This window comes from Chenopodium quinoa, unplaced genomic scaffold (genome assembly GCF_001683475.1).
Source record: "Chenopodium quinoa cultivar QQ74 unplaced genomic scaffold, ASM168347v1, whole genome shotgun sequence".
Taxonomy (NCBI): Eukaryota; Viridiplantae; Streptophyta; class Magnoliopsida; order Caryophyllales; family Amaranthaceae; genus Chenopodium; species Chenopodium quinoa.
In genome coordinates this window covers 5,933,708-5,956,039 of record NW_018742815.1, presented here as the reverse complement: position 1 = coordinate 5,956,039, position 22,332 = coordinate 5,933,708, and the positions used below count along the sequence as shown (strand labels likewise).

The window sequence follows — 22,332 nt, the reverse complement described above, 5'->3', positions numbered from 1 at the left end:
ATCGAATTCAAGAATAGGTCACATTGTGTTTGATCAAATTATTTTTTATAGCTCTAGATAGAAGCACTGGAGTAAACTTATTACTCTTTTTTTTCTGTTTAATTCTCTTTTTCCAATGTAAGACATGATAGTGTATTCGGCAAGGCTTTAAGGGTCTGTTCTCATACGTTTATTTTCGGTTCAGTTCAGCTCCTAATTTCCTTCTCTTATAAAATATTCATTTCAGTTCAGTTCAGCTAAATTCAGTTCAGTTCAGCTGATTTCAGTCTATTAGAACAGACCCTTACTGCCTTCGACAAGGCTTTTGGTCTTATACATCTTTTTCTAATACTTCCGCACAACCTGCCTCTCTATTACTATTCTCCATTCAATTTCACTCCAAAAATGTATGAAAAAAGTTTGATTAAATTTCAATCTTCTCTTGAATGGAAATAGTTGATTGATAATTTTCTTCCCTTTTCCAATATTTTTTTGTGCCCAAATTCTTATCCATATGCACTTGCCAAAAACATCTCTTAATCAATTTTCAACAAATGGATATCTTCCCCCTTCAATTTCTGTGGGATTTGTTTCATGGCAATATTGCATTTTCTATGTAGAACCCTCCCTTCATGCTAGACCTGGCAAATGGGTCGTTCACATCAGGTCAATTTCAGGTCGAGTACGGGTTGAGCCGGGGTCATTTCGGGTTTTTGGTATGATTGGGATCATGTATCGGGTGAGTTCAGGTTGAGTCATTTCTTGTGAAACCATTTTCGGGTCAAGGAAGTTCAGGCCATATTCGAGTCAGGTCAAGTTAATAATTTTATATTTTGTTATTGTTATAGTAAGAATTATCAATTCGGTTTATGAGCTTAGCTACAGTTGAAGAACAATTTGAGTTATATTTGGCACCTGACATTTTTAATTCAATTATAAAGTAATTTTAGCTCGAGATATTTTGGATGTCGGGTCTGTTCGTGTCAATTTCCGATATCGGGTTTGTTCGGGTCAAACACTTCGGGTCAATTTCAGATCGGGTGAACTTTGGGTCGGGTTTGTTCCGATATTATGCCAGGATTGGGTCAACTCTATTTTTGGGTCGAGTATGGGTCGAGTCGAGTCATTTCGGGTCAATATCAGATCATGGATCTGGTTCAGAATTGGCAGGTCTACTTCATGCCCGTCTACTTCATGCCCTCCAGAAGTCCATATCTTAACAAATTTACTTCATTCTTTTTATTAATTTGACCGCCATATGTTTTTTTTAGATACTATTGGTGAATAATGGTGATTGTTTATTACAGGGTCACACAGAATGTGGAATGCCAATGGTAGTAATTCATTTCGTTGATGTCTATTAAGATACGATTCGAAGTAAACAAAAAAATATGTAATTGCTGTTCATTGTTAAGCTTTATGTTTATGGGTGATACGCTGGTTAAACATGTAAATGCTAGACAAAGCTGAAATAATTAAAACCACCTTATCAGGAGATCTGTATGAGTACATATGTACATCATTCTATATTCCTGAATACTGTTAAAATTTATATCTCTACACAAAGCATGAAGAAAAGCATTCAACTGGTAAAAAAATTCCTCTATACAGGCGAAAAATGGAGTTGCCCACTTTGACGAGACAAACCCTAGCTAACTTATACATTTACAGAATCAAACAGGCTACTCCGAGAAAGACAACCTCAATTTACATAGGAGATGATAGATCTCAGGCATCAGTTGCAAACTTGCAATTTGCTCAATACCTAGTTCAATGGCTCAATGCCCCTGCAGAGAAAAGATCAAATTAAAAGTTTTTATTTTTAAGAAAAAACTATAAATACAAGAATGGAAGACAAATCCTCATGAATCATAACGGCAAAAAAGACGACATATTAGTCCAACTACATTGAAAATCCACCGCCTGAGTAACTTATAAATAAACCCTGCTGCCTTAGCCAACAAAGAAGCTAAACAGGTTATCCTCTCCCACAGCTAAAAACTGCTTAAAACGACCTGTGAAAATTCAAAGTCTGTTCTAAACACTTTAGGAGAATATTAAAACCAAATCATAGCCGTATATATCTTGATTAACTAGCAGTGCTACTATTCTTCAATAGATAGGGTAAACTTTGCATGTTAACACATCTGAAAGCAGGTCTGCTAAAAAGATTCAATATGGGTATATACTGTGCAGTAATAGCAACAGTAGAAAAAACATTTAATTTAGATTGTACTTGTAATAGTTATTGGTATCAAATCTGAAAAAATATTGGATTAATAGCGCATCTATATTCTAAAGGAACAAGTAATAGCGCATTGATATCTACTTAACCATGATCCAATTACGAGGAAATATCTGGCCAGCAAATCAACCACTTCTACTGATCAAATTTCTCGCCGAAACAGGTAGAGGTCCACCTGGGAGGGTAAAGTGGGGATGAAAAATTTGAAACCCTCCGCACAACAGGAACATGACAGAGAAACCAGCAACTCACCTCCTGATCCTCTTTTTGTTAATATCATACTAGTAATATAAGAGTAGCATATCAAGTTCTAAGGACTAGAATACTGTGTCATTATTGTTATTGTATACTTCTGTACACTAATAATGAACTGCTAACTGACACTATTACCACCCAATAGACAAACATCAACAGTAACATAGATAATAACACAGTTTGGGGATTTCGTTTTATAAAAGTTGCACGACCTCCTGATCCTTTAAAAAAGAGAGCCTTTCCAACAGTTAGATGACTTAGATCCACATGCAACTCATTCCCTAGTTGTTTCCACTTTTCTTAAACCAATTAGCATTATTGTAAGAGCCAGACATTTCAGCTTATGTGCTTAGTCATTTCCTTCATGATTTTCAGTAAATAAAAATTCATCCTAATTTATCAAGAGAGAAAAAAAAATAAAAAAATCAAAGAGCGAGCTTATCTATACCTGACATTCAAGAAGCTGTTCAATTATGTGTTTGTCCAAGTCTCCAACTACAACTTGTCCTCAGGTCTAGAAAGTTTCTTGGACCGAAACTTTGATGACTTGATTACATCAATTAAAGTAGCATCCTCGTCTACTTCATCCTGCTCATCTTCCTCATTAGGAGCTTCCTGGTCTGACGAACTAATTCCATCCTCTTCCCCACTTGAACTCTGCTCATCAAATAATTTTTTCCCCTGGAGATTACGCTGCTTGGGTGGTCGGCCTTGACGTCTTAAAGATGCTGCTTCTTTCTCATCAGCACCTGAAATCACATTCCACGTCGTCAATAATATGGATTAGCAAGCTTTCTCAATTATTATCATAGCAGTTCTATTTTACTAATTCAGCTGCAAGCTAACCTTGGTAGCTTTACTTTTTTCTTTTTCTTTTTTTCTTTTTCTTTTTTTTTTAAGGAAAACCTCACTATCATCTTAAATAGCTTATATAATGGAAAGCAGCATCATTCAACCTATCCAGGGGAACAGAAAAAAGATTTCAATTAATGGCCCGTAAATATTTCATACTACAGTATTTTCATACTATTATGATATGTTTATTTAGTCATTGAACTTTTACTTAAATAGATAATTCCATCATGCAACATTTTGTCAATTTGACAAACTTAACTAGTTACATACTGTAACTAACAAGACAACAAAAGAAAGCGGACAAATAGTGAGTGCAAAATGGAGTGTGTGTGTGTGGGGGGGGGGGGATGATAGATTTGAGGGTTTAGCTAAAACAAGTCAACCTAGAACATGTTGGTTGACACATTACACACCATGTTACTTTGGGTTAGGTATTGTGTAAGATTACAATTTGACTATATGGACAGGTTATCTAGTCAATTGAAACTTTTCCAGGGTACTTGCCTCAAATGAAATTTCCAGGATAAAAAACAAACATGGCAAAATGAATCAGCAAATACAAGAAAAACAAATTATCCAGGTTACATTTATTCTGAAAACAGTATGAAACAACTAATTCAATTTAAATCCTGAAAATGGAAACAAGCTCCCCAATGGTAAGGGGTAAGATTGAGCATATTTATCTCCTCAGTGCACCCCATACTAGGTTACAGGTATTAATCGTACACTCAATTGATTTGGATTTATGGAAGCCGAGATCTCGCAAAAAGAGAAGGCTATCAGTTAGCAGCAAATCTAACAATACAATTGCACATCCTAGTTACACGACCACAAGGATGTAACAGATTCCCAATAGAAAACAAGCAACAAACAAACTGAGCAAGATAAACAAAGGAAGTCAGAGCACATACAACTATACAAGACCCAAAAAAATGATAAATCCAAAAATAAAGGGGAAGAAGAAGCTAAATCACTGACACCTGGAAACTTCAACAGACACGACAAAAGAATAGAGAAAGGCCGAGATTAAAGCAGTTTTAAGTCGAGTAAATGGAAGAATACTGGTAGACACAGGGTTTGCACCCAAGAAACCTCAGTACTGAAGATCTAGGATCAATGCATCATCTTGGAGCTCTTGTGCACCACAAAAGTAGGCTTATTTGGTAATTTCTTGTTTTTTCCATCTAAGCAGGCTTCTTATCACGGAAAAAGCTCTTGTGAAGTTGAGTGTGTCCCATGACCATTTAAAAAAAACTGTAAACTTCTTAGTGCTTATCTAGTTGAATTTGGAAGTAATACTAGCAATGAAGTTGTTTTCACATAAAGTTATACAACTCCTAAGATGTGAAACGTTGTTTGGTTGATCAAGGAAGTAAAATTTTCCAAGGAAAGTTCCACTTGCCTAGGGAAGATAGGTAAGCAACTTGATTATGTTATCTATGTTACTCCTATGACAACCAAAGCCACTCCACAATGCCATATTATGTTAACCACAAGCACTTCTAAAGTTCTAACCTTTGTGAGCCTGTGAGGAACCTTTGTGAGGGACTAAAGGCACTGCCTAGCTTTCTTCATTAATGTGGGTGATTTGACACCCAAAAAAAAAATAAAAAATAAATTAAAAAAAAAAAACAGAACCTTTCGTTCACTATCACTCTGTTTGGATAGCTGTTTAGGAAGGAAAGGGAGGGAAGGGGTAGAGAGGGGAGGGAAAAGAAGGGGAGGGGAGGGAGGAAGAATTTTTATTTCCCTTATTTGGATAGAAGAGAAAGGGAAGGGAAGGGAGGGAAGCAACAGCATAAATGATAAATAGTAGTAAAAGCAACAGCAGTAACCTCAACACCCTTCTCCTCCATTTCAAAGCCAATTCAGGATCACCCTTCCCACAAAAACTCCTAATCAAAATCCCATAAGAAACCTCATTAGGAACAAACTCATGTCTCTTAGGCATTTCGTCGAACGGTTGGGGTACATTATCATACAACTTAGAATGATTACAAGCAGCAAGCAAAGCATTATTATAATACTATTATTCGCATTTATATTTATTGAAAAATTGCGAGTTTGATTACAGAGCAAGTCCTAGCTTGAGTAATTCTTAGCAAAACGCTTAACAATTCTCATGAACACGCATCCTAGCTTGAGTAGAAGAACAAAATTGCACTCCACAAAATCGCATTAAAATATTCAATCAACAAAATCAAACTAAAATTTGACAAGTATGAGTAGATTAGTAGTGAAATCGCACTCCACAAAATCGCATTAAAATATTCAATAAACAAAATCAAACTAAAATTTAACAAGTATGAGTAGATTAGTAGTGAAATCACACTCCACAAACCCTAGAAATTGGGGGGAAAAATTGCATTTTGGAACCCTAGAAATTTGGAAATATCGTGAGGAGAGAGAAAAAAATTACATCAAAAACTGATGTTCAGATTTTTGTTAGAAAGTAAAGGGTATATTTGTCTTTTTACATTACATCAGTTTTTACATAATTTTCCTTCCAAATCTTTTCAAAATTGGAATGATTTTACTCCTAAGTAATTAATGAATTATTTTCCACCCATTTCCTTTCCTTCCATTTCCTTTCCCTTCCTAATTTGCTATCCAAACAAAGGAAATTGTATCCCTCCCTTTCTCTTCTCTTCCTTTCCCCCCAAATCCTTCTATCCAAACACACCCTATGTGTCTATGTGCAAGAGTTGTGTTTTTATGCTTTCTCCACACAAGCTGGCAAGACTTATCCAAGAATTTCAATTTCAGTAGTCCTTATAATTTTCAAAGCATGAGTTCTTTGACCTTGAGATCTCTTCTTTTGGCCTTGAAGCATCAATAGTAACCACATCATACACAGCTGTTTCCACTTCAGCTCTGGGAAGTTTGAGTAGCAGTGCAACTATGTTGAACTCTGAAGAAGGGGAATATAATATATCTATTTCAAGACCTAACTCACCTAACTCTGCCTAAACCAAACTGAGTTCATGTTAAATAAAGCTTTGTTATAGTTAGCTACGGTCATCTCGTTTTATAAACTTATTAATTTATTAATAACGTAACATAGTGTCATCTTAATTTTAAAGGACGCCAGGCGCACAAAGGCGCAAAAATTCCTTGGAGCCTAGGCGCAAGGCGAAGGAGCGCGCCTTTTGTAGGTGAGGCACACTTTATTCATTTAGTTAAGAAATAATAATTTCTATTAAATAAGTGTAAAAATGAAATTATGAGAAAAGTTAAAAGGGTCATGTGATCAATAACAAGGGTTCTTCAAAAGTTCAAATCGAATTATAGGATATGGGATTTCTCTCTCCACGAGAATTGAAGAAAACCTGCCCATAACAAAGTCTCATGGTATACTTCAGGAAAAATAAACTTACACCATAGCTATTGATGCTTTAAAACATAAAGCGCAAAATAAGGCGCAAGAAGCAGCCTAGAAAAAAAAACAAAAAGGCATGCGCCCTTTTTTAGGTCTTTGAGCCTCAAAGAGCTAAGGCGCCAACTCTTGAGCCTCACTGTGCCTTGCGCCTAGGCGCACCTAAGGCATGCTTTTTAAAACTAGAGTATCATACAAAAATATAATTTCTATTCCAACTTGCAACCGAAAATGGTGATTTTATTATAAACCAATCTCGAAACTGAGCCAAGCGTTGATGTCTAAGACAAGGCCGAGCTCAAAATCTCAACTAATCAAGCCTCAATGAGCTTCAAGCCTAAATTTAAATTTTAGCAAACTCAAGGTCAGTTCATCTTGTACTCTGAGAGCAATCCTAGTTTTTGCATTAAAATCAGGTGCATTGCATCAAGAATCTCAATTAAATTAAAACATTAAGTCCCTAACTAATGTTTACTAAGAGCTTAAGAGAGGAATATATCAAATAGTTATCAGCCCTCCTTATAAATATAAATAAGCAACATCACAGCCCGTTACTCAAGCGAGATATTAGCCAGAATGCATAGTCTATTTTAAATAGAAAGAAATTTTACAATAATAATAAAAAAAATAAAAAAAATAAAAAGAAAAGAAATCAGCCAGAAATAATCTTTCAAGATGTAGTCTATTTTAAATAGAAATAAATTTTAACGCAATAAATATAAAGCATAGCTCTACCTGCAAAACTTTCCATCTTTGCACATTTTTCCTGCAGGGTCTCAACAAATTGATGATAGGGTCGCCAACCACTAGGATCCTCATCTGTTTTTATATTCTCTGTTCGTCCTTGGATGTTTCTTAAGCTACATAGATCAAATAAGTGGCATATTCTATGTCATTAGAAAGGGAATTCATAGATAAGACCAAAATATAGAGCTAAAACTTACATGTCAGGGAGATCTGTGGGTGGAAGTTTCTCAACAAAGGGGATAACAGCACCAACTAAGAAAGACAGCCGCTGAGGTGGATCTGCAAAAGCATAATCTACACCATCTTTCACAAATTTCAGAATTTCCAGTCTATGCTTACTTCTGGCAGCACCCACGATTGTTCCTGATAGCTGAAGAGCGAGTTCTTTGCAATCAAGAAACGACTTGTTTGCAGAAGATTTATCATCACTTTTAGAAAGTTGAAGCATATGACGATGATGTGCCTGTCAATTCAATACAAAATTGAGAAAAATTGAAAGTTTAAAATTCATGTGCTCATAAAAAAGGTAATCTTTCCATTTCATGTTATTTGAAGACTTTAAACGATTCTCATTCCATAATATTATCTGCCATTTAAAACATCAATGCACATTTATTTGTCCATTTGAAATACTAAGACACTATTACTTTACAACTAAATAGACCATTGCGATAAATTATATCTCAATCTTTTTTCAATTGGATAATATTGGATTTTTGCATGACATAATTCATTTTATCGTTATTATACATTACACAGGAAAACATTGCCATGCGGGGTCTTAATAGGTTCTTGACAAGATGTATTTTCAAAGCATTGACGTAATATAAATTTACTTATAGATACTCATAATTATTAATAGTCAAAGTTGTGCATAGGCAAATGTGTCATGTCAATATGGTGCAAATTAAAAAGAAGCAAGTATCTTCGATAAACTTCAGCATAACCTAATGGACAGTTAATAAGGAATGGAGGTTGAATAAAATCATCTTTAAAACATACAAAATATAACAGGATATAACATATTATCCAATCGCATTGTCAAAGCTGCAGATTTCAGCCAAACTTTGCATATAAACTACATGAAAATTAAGCAAATGTGTTTCACAGCTCGGCCCATCATATCCTCTTCGACAAAAATTTACTCTTTTTTTTCATTCAAATTATAAAACCATGACTCTTTTCTGGAACAAAGTGAACGTTACAAATATTATAACGTTACAAATAATTCTAAACTCACTCCGGCAGTCAAAATCCATAAGAACAACAAAGCAACTCAATGATAAATGGATAATTATATCAATCAAAAACCAATTAACAAAGGCTTACCCTTTTTAGTGCTTCGAGATATATACCAAAGATATTCTCATCTTTTTTCCTTAGAACAGCTATTAGCTGCTTAACCACCTCAGCTATGTTGCTCCCATGCATTACAAAATGAGAAATAATCTCGGGAGCAAGGTACTCCTGGATCAAGATTACAAAGATATACTAACATGAACAGCCTTTTTCCAATGAAAAATACCATGTGAACTGATAAATAATAGGTATGGACACAATATCAAGCAGCATACTAAGCAGCTGGGTAAGTTTTAACAGTCAATAGCAATGCCTTAAAGAAAATGAAACGTCACTTTATCAAATCTTCTAAGTCTTTACCATGGAAACCACATCGCTAGTAACCAACTTCCCAGCAGCTATAACAACGGCATCTCGAGTTGTCTCTTCCACATACTCTCTGTTAACATCTTCATCTTCAGTCTCATCTGCAAGAAACACTAGGTTAGGAAATTTGATTCTCAAAAGTCAAAGTTTGGAACCAAGATCATACTACCATATAACCCCTATCCTCCAGTGAGGCCCCTACATAGGGTTGAGTAAATACGGGTTCAAATATGTACTCTCAGATGGCAAAAAGGCTCTTAGATTTCCTTAAAATGGCTTAGAGACATGTTTAATGATGAATGTTGGATGCTTACAGAGGATATTTCTATTAAACTTGATCTGAAAGACGATAAACTAGCCTACTACTTCATAACAAATAGGAAGAGGAAGAATTGTGAGTCATTTAAATTTTATATTATTTTACCTTATTTCATTTCAGAATTGACCCCAATGCTACCTGTTTCATGCCACTTTATGGTACAACAAACAAGTATGGAAATGAAATCTGCTACCTACTTCTCTGTAGCTAGTCTAAAAGTGTTAAACACTAATAAAGTCCATAAAGGCAGCAAGTCATTAGGTAGAAAACAGTATAGTCCCAATTGAAAATTGACAAATGCTTAAACAATGTAGTAAACTGATAACTCTTTGATATAATGCATACAGCCCGAATTCTTTATCACTTTTGGATTTCTGATGTTCGATGTTTGATTGTGACATTTATGCAAAGAACCAAATATTTCAGATATTCTTTCAAATATAGGAGATTTGAAATCCAAAATTCAACATCTGATATGGTATCCGATACATCAGATTTCCAAAAGAATTTGGATTACATATGGAACGGATGTTCAGATGGTTTTGCTCTTTCCTAATACTATGTCGCATTGAATATCCAACTTCCGCCTTGATGTTTAATTTTGTTTTTGGGTCAAACAGTAAAATTAGAGGTAACGATTCAATGAGTTATCATGATATTATGTCCCACTAGGAGAACTTTGAGGGTGGTTTTTCCTCCCCTCCCCCCCCCCCCTCCAAAGTTCTTGGACAGTTGTGATTGGCTAGGCTATCTCTGCAGATAGGAGGTCCAGCCCAAGGCCCATAATTATACCTACACAAATTTGTACTGGATATGTAAAATTACTCAGTTTTTGTTTCCAATATTGTCATTAAATCGAATCAATCATTTGTCAAACTGCTGAATATTGGTGACTAGTTAAGGACTCAGAAAAGAACTTACTTGATACATCAAGCTGCTGTTCACAAAGTTTCCAAAATTTCTCAAGAGTAGACTGCTGTGGCTGGAATCCCAGACTTTCCAGGGCTGTAGAAGAGAATCTAGATTTTCTGAATAAGCACCAGAGCTCAGCAAGTATTGCACAAACCTAGTGCACAATAAGGGATTATGGGATCATGTGAAACAATAGTTCGGCATCAATAAACCACATGACAAAAATATTTGGATAGCTAATTAATTAGAAGCAAACACTATGAAGGAAAAAAAAAAAGGAAGAATTTTACTCTGCAAGCAAGCTGATTTCCTAGCTTCATCTCGGCTCCAACTTGAGAAGGCAGAAGAATATACTCTACTTGCTTTAATAAAGTAGCACGTTTAGAGAGTAAAGAACTAACAGACGCCTCATCAACAGATTCAGAGCTCACAACAGAGTAGAGACACCAATTTACGAGAAGAAACATATTAAGCAGCAGAAAACAGTTCACCTGTGAACAATGATGAAACAGATTCAATTAAAACCACAAAGTGGCAAAGGAATTTGAAATATAATTGCTCATTTGTGCTTTATTACACACCTCCTCATCTACATTTCTGAAATTATCAAGCATGGAGGCAAACTCTTCATACAAGTCATCAATAGTAACAGATCTCGACAATTGAAGCTCATAAAGCCTTTTTAAGTTCACAAGAAGAGGATATTCATCATCACCATCCTGTTGGGGAGACAAATGGGGAGGAGGAAAGGGAAAAACATCAGACTGAAGTCTTTATATTTCAAAGAAGGAAAATCAATATTTAGACTGAGAATACCTCCACTTCTTTCATAGCAGTCTTGAGTTTTTCCACAAGTTCATCTTCAAGTTCCTTTAGTTTATTGTTTGCATATTCTTGCAGCTCTCCCTTACTCTCCACTGAACAAAAGTTCATAGCCTTAATGCAAGACCTAAGTGTGTCTTTATCTCCATGTTTAAAAAATGCCTCCTTCATCAGCTGAAGTACAGTCTTGAAATTCTAGATGACAAGAGAAGTACAATGTCTTTTCAAGAACTAAAATTTCCTTCAAGTAGCATAGCTGAACAAAAGAGAGCATATCACTAACCTGTTCCTGTCTCTTCAGAGAATAAAGCTCAAGATCCATATACAGAACAATTTCAATCAACGATGGGGCTTTTGCCTTGTCCACTACGTATTTCCGCAGAAGCTGGGGGTAGTTTTTCATCATCACTACAGTTACTTCCCGCTTATTGGTTACAAAAACTTCCTGAAACATACAGAAATATGTACTGATGAAAGAAGAATAGAGTAGAGAAAGCTAGTTTCTTTAATAAAAGATTATTGGAAGCTTCTACACAGAATGGAAACCTTTTGAGCCTTGGTATAGTATTGTTTCCGATTATCAGTTGCAGGCAAAATCCTCTCCCCAACAGCCTTCTTGACAGATGCACAAAGGAGCCGGATCAAATTTGTTGCATCAATTTCAGTAAGCTCAATTGACGGATTTTCATCCAGTAGTGCAGAAATTATGCACTTCCAATCCTATGAAAGACATATCAGATAAATTGTTTACCTTATCCATTAGAACATAGAAATGTCATTTAAATGGTAAAAAGGTACAACTTTGTAAATCACACTGATCATCATTCAGTCTATATCTCTTACTTTCATGGCCGGCATGTACTCCCAGACATCATCAATGACATAAGTTATTAGAATAGGATCACTAGAGAATTCTCTCAGTATTTGTAACATTCTACTAAGAGTAACCAGAGAAGACTCGCTATCTGCATCAATATACCATGCAAAAGAATAAACAAGAATGTCTCAACATAAAGTGAAACCCAAGCTGAATAAAATGAATTAAGAGAAAACCTTTTGGATGAGAATGCGAGCTGTTAAATTTTTGCGCAATCAAGTGATCATAGACCAGCTCCCCTATAGCACGCCTAATTTCTGGGGGCTCAACAACAAGCAGATCATACAAAGGACCCAAGTGATCGTCCAGTAAAAGCTGATGCCTGGAAGGACATACAAGATGCGTCATAAACACAAGCAATTACAAGCTAAATTAAAGTACGATTTTCTAATTCAAGAAATGAATACCTCAGCAATTGTTTAACAAGTCCTATGGCACACACGGCGACAGAGACATCAATGTCATCAGCCAATTCAATCATCCTATTGGAGAATCTTTGGGTGAAGAGATCCAGAGATGGAACATTATCATCCACTTCATACAGGCTTTGCAATGCAATAACAGAAGCTTTCCTCACACCAGCACTCTGCATACATGAAAGCCAAAGCAATGGAAGAAGATAAAAGGAAGTTGAGTAAGACCTTCAGATAGAAGAATACAACACAAAATTTCAACTTAATTAGTCTCTTGGCCACCCTTATAAACAATTCTCCCTCTGTTCCTTTCTATTTTTGAATGATCGTTTCTGGCATTACTCGCTTGGGATTTCTTCCAAATAGAACCCAAGGAAGGATCCCTTTTTTACGTTTCTTTTTATAAACAATATAAAAACTTTATCTCTACTTTTCCAGTAAAAAAATGTGCCCGTATCAATTTTATGTTCATCCAATATTCCTGTTACATCTCCTAAGTCTCCCATTTTATTAATCATAAAACTAGATCAGTCATTTTAAGTTATTATTAAAAACAATTTCCACTTTAATTATTCCTTATCACCATGCAGATAAAGAATAAAAGGAACAAAGAGAGTTATAAATAAAAATAGATTGAAAGCACCTTGTCATTCAACGTCCATCCAAGATACTTCAGATATCTATCCTGCAGGAACAGTGACGGGTAAGACAAGATCCAGACACCCAAAGACTGTATGCAGGACACTCGGATATTGGGATCAATGTCACGATATCGATGCATAAATAGCCTACAAAAAGAAGTCACCATGTCAATATAACCATATCTGAGCTTGAAAGTAATCTTTTAAGGAAAGAAACATACACCAAAAACCAGTTTCGATAATCACAACATCTATTCTTCTTGAATATGGAGACCATCTGACACTGCAATCAGCAGATAATTTGCCTATAACTCTAACTCACTACTCCATTTTGTTTTAAAATAAACCAAAATCCAGAAACAAACACTTGGATATCCTTATAAAAATTTAAGATTCAAAAAATGCCAATACTATTTTTACCATTGGCAGTATCGACCTAAATTCAAGTTCATGGCTATAGAGCAATAACTGACAAAGGAATGCCAAAACAAAAAAAAAACAAAAAAAAAAAAAAAACAAAGAGAAAAATCGACAGAATGGGAGCACCTCCCAAAGAGGTAACACAGCACAAAGCATAGGCTGCTGATGGCAATTGAGGTCAACAATTTATTAAAAAAAAAAATAAGAGTTACAAGTCAACCCTCCACAATCTTGATAGATTTGGACAGAAGAACCATTCAGATGTGCACACTTAGACTCCAAGTTCTGCTATGCAAGTCTTCAGCAACATCCGAGTGTATTAAAGTTTGCAATTACATCAGGAAAGCAACACATGTATTAGAACAAAGTTGTTTTAACGAGTTTATACGCCTAAAAATGATATAAATTTAATATCTAGAGTTCATTTTGAACAGCATAGAGTGATTTTTATCTTATAAAATAGGATTAATAATAGGAATCAGCATATCCATTCCCAAAAAAAATAAAAAATAAAACCAAATTTTTGCATTATCCTGACAACCAAATTTTAAATTCTTCAAAATTATTTGATGTCCATGTAATTCTGGTGGTTGTGCTTATGCACCAGCACTGAGAAAAAGAGCTAGAAAATTTTTCAAAAACCCTACCCTTTAAATATCTTGTCCATCATCTCTTCTATTGCAGTTATCTTTTCATGTGTAGTCATCAATCTCTTATTGAGAGATTCTGCTCGAGGGCCTTCTGCCCTTTTCTTGTTTTCAGCATTTAGCTGCCTCTGAGTGGTTTCGCGCTGTGATCCAAGCATTTTCGCAATGGTGATGAATGATGTGACAAGCTGAAGGCCAACCAAAGAAGCCACTTGGCGATAAATTCGAGGCGGGGTACTAAAAACAAAAGATAAGCAAGTTAGCGAAATAAAGTAGCTACAATCTGTCAAACAACACAAATCCATCTTAATATAACTGACCATGATAGAGCAATCACATAATCTGTGCACTTTTCAAACAAAACGCCATCGAATAATGGTCCATTCTGACATTCAATGATCAATTGGTCCCAAAAGTAAACAAGGTTATCTTTTAAGTTGTTGAAGTCCTTTCTTTTTGAACTTTGGTAATCCTCAACTTCACCCTAAAAAAAATAAAAATAAAAAATATATATACTTAGAGATCATTGGACTATTTAAAGGTAAAAATAAAGATTAATTCTTAAAACTTGATTCTGAGAAATAAAGAGCTTCATTCTTAAACTAAATTCTGAAAAATAAAGAGCTTGATTCTTAAACTCAATTCTGGAAAACAATGAGCTTGATTCTTAAACTTATTTCTGAAAAACAAAGAGCTTAATTCTTAAATTTCTAGAAAAATAATCTTGGTAAAAGCTAAATAGACTATAACAGTTTAAAAAATGAGGATACCTTTCTCGCAAGATTGACCAAATCAAGCACTACATTGTCAACATCAGTCTCCTCAAACAGGTCACCTTCTATGCAATACTTTGCACCACATGACTGCAAAATTAAAGCGCATTAAGCTTATCTTAACAACAACAAAGATAGGGTATCAGCAACTTTCTTCCGCATCAAAATTAGATGTACAACTAATGTAGCTTGTGAATAATCTCTGATAAGCCAATGTGGGTACAACTAACTGTTATCTTCCAAATGACTGTGGATTTATTTAATTACCTCAAACAACATATTCAAAAGGTCTCCAGTTGCTGGTTTAGGGTCCTTTTCATAACGCTCAACCCAAATCTTGACCACTGGAGGTATATTTTTCCTGCTCCCTTTGATGGCCTCTGCATTTAACAATTATACCATAAATCATACATGGGAAAAATTATTGTTGAAACGTATTTTCTGCAGCTAAAAAATAATATTCTTATGATAGCTATACATCGACCACAAGTCAATATGCAAATAGGCCAGTTCTCCTTGATTACACGAGGACAGCGTACGCCTTGATACTTAACACTTTTCGTTTCTATCACTTAAAATTGACGTGTCTCCTTTACTCTTGAGCGGCAACAGAGACATAAATAAATTCCTCATCATATCAAAACCCATGTCAAATTCTTTAACCTCAACCTCAGCTAATCAAGTCCTCATAGGTCAAATATTTCATTTGGCATGGGCGAAATAACGTTCGAAACAAAGCATCAAAAAATGCATTGCAGCATAGTATCTATCAAATAATGGTCCACTCTAACTAAACCTAAGCAACATAAATACAATCGAATTGCAATACTAAACTGAGAATTGCATTAATAGTCCAAAATAGCAAAGTAAACCTAAATCAATACAATTCTACCAAAATTATCCCAATTATCAGTATGACACCACAATAATCAAAATTCAAAACCCTAAATCAAATCAAACATACCAATCAAGCTAATCTCCTCAAAATTAACACTGGTAGAAGCCTCAACAGCGCGATTCCGCTTAGCTTTAGGGCGAACCTCCTCAAAATCGTCGAAAGAATCATCAACATCAGGATCAGTCGGAGTTCGCTCAACAACAGGTTCTCGATTCAATTTCCCAGCCCTAGTTCGTTTCTGCAAACATCCAATCCACCATTACAGAAATCATTCAACAAAGAAGAGAGAGAAAGTGAGAGAGATAGAGGAAGTGTTGAACTGACCGAGCGACGAACTGATGCTTCGGAAGTGGCGGCGGCGGCAGCGTCGTCCATAACTGAAGTGGTGGTTGTTTCGCCGGAATAACGGTTGAAGGAAGACGAAGGAGGAGAGAGAAAGAGAGAGTGGTATAGTAGCGCTTAATTTAGAGGTGTGTGAAACTTGCTTTGCAATTTTTGTGAAATCGGAAAGTTGCTAGTGTTGAAGTTTTTTTTACACTGAATTAGCTCCCGCCATTTCCCATTTTTCAACGAGAGTAAACGCCTTACTAGTCTTTTTTTTTTTTTTTTTTTTTTTTTGTTGTTGTTGTTGTTGTTGTTTAGAGAGCCACAAGGGCGGGGTGAGATTCGATCCCAAGATCTCTTGGAATCGGGAGGGAAGCTCTAACCACTTGAGTTATCCCTCACTCTCACGCCTTACTAGTCTTTAAAGCATCATTAGTGTTGGGGATACTTATATCCTTTCCCGGTTTCTCTCTCCTTTCTTACACTTGACACATCACTTTCTCTTTCCTCCACATCATTTCCCACTATTTCCATCATTTTACTCATCCTTTCCCTTCAAAATTTCCAACATCAATGAGTATCCTTTCCCACTTTCTCTCTCCTACTTACATATACCCCACCATTTATTCCTTTTTCAAATTACATATATTTATTAATATACTTAATTATTATTATTGTTGAAAATGTTGTTAATAATAATTAATAATAGATCGTTCTATTAACCGACACATTAATTAAACGAGACGAATTCAAAAACATAAAATTCATTGATTAAAAACATGAAATACATTGATTAAACGACACGAATAAAAAAAACATGAATTACGTTGACAAAAATAGCAAAGAAAATAACAAACATAAGTTTAAAAATAACTGAAATGTTTAATTTTCATCGGACCTCATAGACTGTGCCCATAAATGCTCGATCAAGTCGTTCTTCAAAGCCATATGGACGTCTCTATCACGAATTTCCCCTCTCGAAGCTATCAATCTACCGAAATTATCTAGATCATACTGTCTAGGAGTTACGGTGAATGTTGTTGCATTCCTAGTTGAGGACGACCCCGGCATATTCTCATGCTGTTCATCGGCAAACTCGAGTGGATCCTTATAATTTAAATATGTATCACGCTCGTCTTCAACAATCATGTTGTGGATAATGATGCAAGTCATCATAATTTTCCACAACAGATCTACACTCCATGCCAAAGCAGGCTTCCTGATTATTGCGAAACGAGCTTGTAACACACCAAAAGCACGCTCAACATCCTTTCTCGCACTCTCTTGACGTTCAGTAAATAACGTATCCTTAGCTGTTTGAGGGGCAGTAACCGCATCTATAAATGTCGACCACTTTGGATAAATCCCATCGGTGAGATAGTATCCTTTTGTGTAAGTGTTTCCATTAACTGTGAACAGAACTTGTGGAGCACGATTATTTATTATATCATCAAACATAGGAGAACGTTGTAGTACATTAATATCGTTGCACGACCCAGGAGTCCCAAAGAAGGCGTGACAAATCCATAAATCCCTAGATGCAACCGCTTCCAAGATAACAGTGGCCGTTTTAGATCGGCCTTGATACATTCCTTTCCATCCAGGTGGACAATTTTTCCATACCCAATGCATGCAATCAATGCTTCCTAGCATGCCGGGGAAGTTTCTATCCTCCCCTTCTCTTAGAAGACGCTGGATATCTTCCATTGTTGGCTTGCGGAGGTACTCAGTTGCAAATTGAGCAATAACTCCATCGACAAATTGTGAAAGACATTCTCTAGCAGTACTTTCACCAAGCTTTAGATATTCATCTACTTGATCAGCTGAACAACCATAAGCTAACATACGTATAGCCGCGGTGCATTTTTGAAGGGGTGAAGCACCAAGACGCATGGTAGCATCGGGACGTTGTTGGAAATAGCAATTACTTGCACTTAATGTGTCCACAATGCGAAGGAACAGGGGTCTCCTCATACGAAACCTCCTTCGAAATACGGTATCATTGTATACCGGTTGATTACTAAAGTAATCTGCAACTAGATTGTCGTGAGCCGCTTCACGATTTCTAGGCACAGTTACCCTTCGTTTTCTCGGACATTTTTGCTTTTCAGGTTGTAATGAATTAAGCACTGAATTTTGCATCGCAACTAAACGTTGACTCTCATTTATAAAATTCATGACCATGTGATCATAAATTTTATCAGTTATACTTGAGGAGGAAGAGCTTGAAGAACTTGAAGAGATTGAATCTAAGCTCATATTGTGTTTGGTGTTTTATTTTTGGTGTGTTTGTTTGTGACACTAGAAGATAGAAATCATGTACTTTAAATAGACAAAAATAGGATATTGTTGGTCAGAAGATAAGATTTTGTTAAAACATAATTGGTGCACATAAGATATGGATAAGATAAGGATTGTATGGTGAGAATTATGACCAATGCATGCAGAATTTTGTAAGGTCAGTTTTTTTACCAATGCATGCATGAGTCTTGTCAAAAGGTAAAAGAGACATCATAGTTTTAAAAATAAATTAAAATACACTAATATTAATTTAATACATAAACAACAATAACAACACTACATAAACATCAACATTACTAGTAGCACAAACAATTTTTTAAAAAAATAACTTGCGTACCTTACAATACTTAATTAAAATACAAACATTGCAAATACTAAAATGAAATTAAAGCGAAAACCTACTACTAAATTCGTCTCTCAGTTTGTTATACATTGCTAATTCCTAGTCATCAAGAACGGGCTTCTGCATTAACCTTTCTAACATTCTGAACTTCATGGCCTCCTCCTTCTGCCTTTTCTTTTCTTCTACCCGGGCCTTTTGTTCTTCATCTCGTTCTCTCATCTGATCAAGTAGTCGCCCTCCCAATTGACCCAATTTCTCTCCCATGTCATTAAAATTTGTATTTAAAGAGTCAAGATTTACACTTGACGAAGTACTTGATGCTTTACCTTTCATCTTTGTCTGTTTTATGCCAAGAGGTCTTTTAGCCCTTCCGCTAACCTCACACTGTGAATCGGGTTGGGATCTTTTACCGCTCCCCCCACTATCTGTAGATGCTTGACCACCCGGTAACATATCGGACTGAACTTTGGACAAGGAGGGATCCCATTTGGGGTATTTCCTCAGAATTGCAAAACAATGCAAATAACAAAACATCTTATTGTTAGTTGCTTTGTAATCTATGTGAGCGAATCTCTCCAAATTTTGCTCATATTCACCACTACCCTTAGTTCGAAAATGATAACCGTAGGCGTCAACCCATTTACTTACATGTTCATTTATGTGATCCCATCGATTTTGCAAAGATTTAACGTTTCTTACCTTAATCTCATTGAGATTTTCAGCTCTAGCCTTTTCGTACTGGTTGTGAATTTCTGCCCATAACCCGCTTCTCTTGGTCTTGGTTCCCCTCTCCACATCGCCTCCTGCATTTATATAGGCTGATACAAGAGCTTTGTCTTCGGCGATACTCCATGCTTGGTTTTTCCTTTGTGCAGATGTATTGAGTTGCACTTCTGGAACAATTTCGACTTCAGCATTGTCAATGTCTTCAAGATGTTGTGGTCCCGCTAATTCTTTAACATGTTCACCACTTAACTCTATTGGAGTAGCATTGCTACTACAAACTCCACCTGGAGATTGATTCATATTTTGAGTTAAATGTTCTGATATAAGGAAAAAAGGGGTATTACCAAAAGCTTGTTGATAGGATTGGGAATTATGAGGAAAATTTGGTTGTATTGGTGGAATATTATTGAAATTTGTTGGTCTTGGTTGACTACTACACCATTGAAAAAATGCAGCTTGAATTTGAGGATTACTCAACAGATTAGGGTCAACAGGAGGATTAGATTGCTTAAATTGAAAGTTTGAATTGTTAGGAAAATTCGGGTTACGACCGTAATTAGAATTATTACGATCCATATTGAAGACTCTAAGAAATTGGAAGTGAAATGGAGAAAAATAAACTTGAAAATATGGAGATTAGAATAATTTTGTGTTTAAGAGTATTGTACAAGTGAAACTGAAATTTTGTGAAAATATAGCAAATTTATACTGATTTTATAGACAAAAAATTTTTATGACCGTTGGTGTTTTCGGATTTCAAAAATAAGTTACCGTTTGCAAATTATAGCCGTTATAATATTTTGGAGCAAAAAAAAATAAAGAAACAAGATGTTGACAAGTGTCAACAAGTTGAGCGTTGGATGATTTCCAATATAGCCGTTGTATGCTTTTGTTTGTGATTGTTGAATTAACATGGCACTTGGGCCGAGGCGAGATTTCCTTTCCAGATCCTTTCCCTAACAGTTATCTTTCCCAAGTAATAGCATCCATCAGGATTGGGAAAGGACACCAAAAAGCCACGGAAAGGATTGTAAAAGGCCTTGATGCTGGTGCTCTTAGCCCGTGCAATAGTGTAATCTCGTATTTATGTTCACTACCTCAAATGATCCGTTCAATATCGCTATGGGCTATGGGAGATGATACACATCCAACTGATACAAGTCACATGCAACACGGCAACACTAAAAATTGATAACGCAAGACGAGTATTAGCTAAAAAAAATGAGAGGGGCAACTGATTAGGAAAAAAAAAATAGTTTCTGGCGCCATTTATCAGAAGTAGGCGAGATGAATTTCATTGGCATCGAACAACCTTGTTACTAAAAGAATATTTTATATTAGAAATAGAGACAAATTTTTGTTATTAGAGATAATAGCATCACTAATGAAAATATATGTTTTTTATAAGAATCGAATTATACTTCATCTGACGTTGTTTTACAAACTACAAATCATAGAATCGTTACAAAAAAGTAAAGCCAATGAAATTATTTTTTAATAATTTTTTTAATAGACATCCATATCGCTATATTTCGAAAATGTTATGAAATTTGTGATCTTATGAATAAATGTTACTCCTAGTAATTAGTTGTTATTTTTACTACTAAATTCAAACATACTAACAAAGTAAAAAAATATATTTTTATTACATACTAGGGTGGCCAACGCGCGCATTGCGCACTAGTAGCTAGCCCTTATAAGTAAGTTTTATTGGCTTGTTTATACTCTTGACGACAAGGCATGAACGTCTAAGGAAAATTTCGTATACTACGCATAAATTTTGAGTTTTGTAGAAGTTTTATATTGTCAAAGTTTTATATTGTATTTTGGCCAAGAAAGTTAAAAATTATACGAACTAGATGAAAATTAGAAGCAAGGCACCAAATGAATGAAACAAATTTGTAAATCTGTACAATAAATTGTAACTGGCTATCATTATCCATTACTAATCAATTTGATTATAATTGGAAAGCATAGAAAAGGCGTCTTACCTATCTATGCAGCTAAGCCCTAGGTTTGAGCAAGCCAACATCTCTTGAAGAATTAAATACTACTTCCTTCCATGATGACTTGGATGAGTAAGATAATTTCAAAATTACTAATGATGAAATCTGCAGTACATCTATAGCTGGCAAATACCATCCCATGTCGGGGTTAAAATTATTGTTTCTGTTATTGAACGAAGAGCTCGAACATAAGATTAAGTACCCTGAAGCCATTTCTTATTTGATCTCAATAAAAGAGTTCTTACATGGCACATAGATTTAGATTAAGCCTAGTATTGCGAAGTACATAGATATATATAATGTTTTGCAAAAAGTGTCCTTATAGGGCACGTTTTTTTTTTTTCCCTGGTATAAATATATAACTAAGGACAAGGTGCTATTTAGAGCATACACAATGGTTGCCCAACCCCATCTTGATTATTGATTATTTTATTATTTTATCCATCTTCCACCTCACTTATAACCGCTCTTATAACCATTTAATAACCAATGTATGCCAATAGTTAACCATAATATTTTGGTTATACATTTTCTCTCTCCTACTTTTACCCAACCCCACCACACAATTTATTACTTAAATTCTATTATTATTAAATAATGCATTTGGTAATAATCGTTCAAAATTAATAATTATTTATTAGCATACATTAATTGAGATTTTGTGAACCGTAATTCGGAAAATTTTGAAAATTTGTATCTAAATCTGAGTTGAGATCAATTGGAAGATTAGAATAGTAAGGTTGAGGATTTGGATTATTTTGGGGCTGTGATGAGTTATGAGATTTTGT

General features: G+C 35.3%; 2 protein-coding genes across 2 annotated transcripts; both read right to left on the bottom strand.

Moving 5' to 3' along the window:
• Positions 1–1,420: 1,420 nt before the first annotated feature.
• Positions 1,421–16,435, bottom strand: LOC110725892 (sister-chromatid cohesion protein 3-like). Its single transcript, XM_021905366.1, has 22 exons — positions 16,169–16,435; positions 15,911–16,082; positions 15,214–15,326; positions 14,944–15,036; positions 14,494–14,657; positions 14,174–14,410; positions 13,109–13,253; positions 12,460–12,638; positions 12,229–12,374; positions 12,019–12,140; positions 11,722–11,895; positions 11,459–11,620; positions 11,170–11,370; positions 10,935–11,072; positions 10,644–10,844; positions 10,363–10,507; positions 9,117–9,223; positions 8,787–8,924; positions 7,655–7,920; positions 7,446–7,570; positions 2,928–3,228; positions 1,421–1,766 (listed from the first exon to the last, which is right to left on the bottom strand). Exons 1-21 carry the CDS (start codon positions 16,217–16,219, stop codon positions 2,975–2,977), a joined length of 3,333 nt encoding a protein of 1,110 aa, XP_021761058.1. The 5' UTR covers positions 16,220–16,435; the 3' UTR covers positions 1,421–1,766; positions 2,928–2,974.
• Positions 16,436–17,050: 615 nt separating this feature from the next.
• LOC110725525 lies at positions 17,051–18,427 on the bottom strand. Its single transcript, XM_021904990.1, has one exon. It carries the CDS (start codon positions 18,425–18,427, stop codon positions 17,051–17,053), a length of 1,377 nt encoding a protein of 458 aa, XP_021760682.1.
• Positions 18,428–22,332: the final 3,905 nt, after the last annotated feature.